The sequence below is a fragment of the Acanthamoeba castellanii genome (assembly GCF_000313135.1).
Source record: "Acanthamoeba castellanii str. Neff unplaced genomic scaffold scf7180000084561, whole genome shotgun sequence".
NCBI lineage: Eukaryota > Discosea > Longamoebia > Acanthamoebidae > Acanthamoeba > Acanthamoeba castellanii.
In genome coordinates this window covers 1-2,339 of record NW_004457424.1, presented here as the reverse complement: position 1 = coordinate 2,339, position 2,339 = coordinate 1, and the positions used below count along the sequence as shown (strand labels likewise).

Below are 2,339 nucleotides of genomic sequence, written 5' to 3'. Positions count from 1 at the left end.
CAGTGCGCCCAAGAAGGCTCCCGCCTCAAACTCGCCACAGCTCTCTTCCTCCCCAACCGCCTCATCATCAGCCAGCGCAGATTCCTCCAGCCCATCGCCTCCTTCAATTCATCGAGCTCTCTCCAGGTCTGACCGCCTGGTGAGCACCGGAAGAGCGCAGGAGCTGGTCGAGCTGGACCAGCACCGCATGTTTGCCTCGACCGACTGCCTGGTCATCGGCCAGCGCACAGCGGCCTCCCCGCAGTCGCGCGGCTCGTCCAGTCCAGAGGCCGAGCGGCGGGAGGCGCGACGGGCCAAGGTCAAGCCGATCAGACTCAGCGGCTCCTACGCCAAGCTGCACCTCCTCGACAGCGCCGGGTCGCCGCCTGATACGGCCAAGCAGCAGATGGAGGAGAGTGCGGACCTGCTGCCCAAGCAGGTGACGGAGCACCGGCGCAAGCACTCGCTGGGCAAGATCCTCAGCCTGCCGTTCCGCCGTGCCACACTCCCCGGCCCGTGGATCGCGCCGACCGCCACTACCACCACCCCTACGTCATCTCCACCTCTTTCTTCGTCTCCGACCATCACCACCACCAGCAGCAACAACAAGGCGACCACTTTACCATCAACATCCACATCCACCTCGCCGCCGGAGGCCTCCATGACATCGACGTCGCTGCTGTCGCCTCGAGCCGCCGTGCGACCGGCGCCGGCGACTCTGGGCTTCTCCCTCTCGTCGCGCAAGAAGCGGGCCATGTCCCTGCGGCCCCAGTCGGTGGGGCTGTTCCAGGAGATGGTCCAGGAGGCGGGCATCATGGGCGACGGGTACCGAGCGCTCAAGGAGATGGAGGACTGCGAGTCGCCTACATCCGGTTCGTCTTCGGGCGAACTGGACGGATCGGGCGAGCAGCAGCTCTTCTCCTCCAGCGGCTTCAGAAGCCGCAGCAAGAGCGGGTCGGGGTCGTCCTTGACCACCTCGTCCGGGGGCGGGACGGTGCGATCCTTCACCAGGGCCATGAAGACCAGCCTGCCCGATCTCGCCTTTGGCAAGAGGGGGACTTGATGACGATGCCGCGTTCCCCACCTCAGACCTGCAATATAAAATTGAAAATGCAGTAAAAAACAAGTCAGAAAAGAAAAGAATAGCACAAGAGAGGATGGATCTGGTGCATCTGCTGCGGGCACGGGAGGGGGCTGGTGGGTGCAGCGTCGAGACCACAAAGAGGCGGCACGAGATTCTGCGGCACACCTTCCAGCGGTACATCAACAAGCATCAATTTATTTGCTAGTTGCCAGATTACCTCATTCATCAATCCCCACAGAGAGGTCACCTCGCTGCCGTGTTGGGTGCCGCGTCTGCAGCGTGTGCAGACCTTGGACGGGCACCGGGGCTGCGTCAACACCATCAAATGGAGCCCCGACGGCAAGTTCCTTATCTCTGGGAGCGACGACACTAAGGTTTAAGGCCTTCTCGCTTGCCATGACCATGCACGAGGTGAACGCTGACACGTTGTGTGCGTCGTGTTTGTGGTGCGTGTCGCGCGCGTCGTTCGGCATGGCGTGATGAACTGCAGTTGAAGATATGGGACATGGTGCGAATGAGGAAGAGGGTGACTCTCACGCCAGGCCACTCCGCGAATGTCTTTTGGTACCAGCGTACTGCGCTGATGCGTGCGCTCACAGCACTTCTGAAAAGTTCTAACCGTGTCGGGTTCCACATGCAGTGCCCTCTTTCTGCCACAGACCGATGAAGAGCAGGTAGTCTCCTGCGGCGCTGACGGCAACATCATCGTGACGCACGTGCCGAGAGCGGGCCGTGGTTCTCGGTACGAGCTCAACCACCCTATAGGATGCACCATGTGTCGTCGAATGTGTGACCTGTGTGTGCACTCCCTAATCTCACTTGAGTTCCCTTTTGCTGCTGCTGCTGTGCTGCTGCAGAGCAAAGGTGCGTCACCTGTTCACGTGTCACAACGACATTGTAAACAGGATCGTCATCGATCCCAACGGCTCCAACGTATACTTCACCTGTGGAGGTAACGTCATGACATGACCTGTCCCCTTCATCTTTCGCGTCTCGACCTGGTTGGCCTTTACTCAACACGAAAATGGCGGAATGAAACAGATGATGGAACAGTTCGTAGATTTGATCGTCGGGTGCAGCACGAATGCCGGTGCGTAACCATTCATACCATGAACCAACGCTGCGTTGACCCGCGCTTCTGATCGCGGCGTGCGGGTGTCCAGAGGTGCGGGCGAGCAGTGCGAGGACAACGTCTTCGTAGATCTGACCAAAGGCGACAAGTACACAAACCGCAAGTACGGCGCTCCCCCCATCAACTTCCCGGGGAGCACACGAC

General features: G+C 60.2%; 2 protein-coding genes across 2 annotated transcripts; both read left to right on the top strand.

Moving 5' to 3' along the window:
* Nucleotides 1-187: 187 nt before the first annotated feature.
* ACA1_033900 (uncharacterized protein) lies at nt 188-1,042 on the top strand (the record flags this gene model as incomplete). Its single annotated transcript, XM_004338427.1, has 1 exon — nt 188-1,042. The coding sequence occupies one exon, from the start codon at nt 188-190 to the stop codon at nt 1,040-1,042; it is 855 nt and encodes a 284-aa protein (XP_004338475.1).
* Nucleotides 1,043-1,561: 519 nt separating this feature from the next.
* ACA1_033890 (uncharacterized protein) lies at nt 1,562-2,032 on the top strand (the record flags this gene model as incomplete). The annotated part of the gene is made up of 3 exons (XM_004338426.1): nt 1,562-1,627; nt 1,723-1,805; nt 1,921-2,032. 3 exons carry the CDS (start codon nt 1,562-1,564, stop codon nt 2,030-2,032), a joined length of 261 nt encoding a protein of 86 aa, XP_004338474.1.
* Between the last annotated feature and the right edge of the window lie 307 nt (nt 2,033-2,339).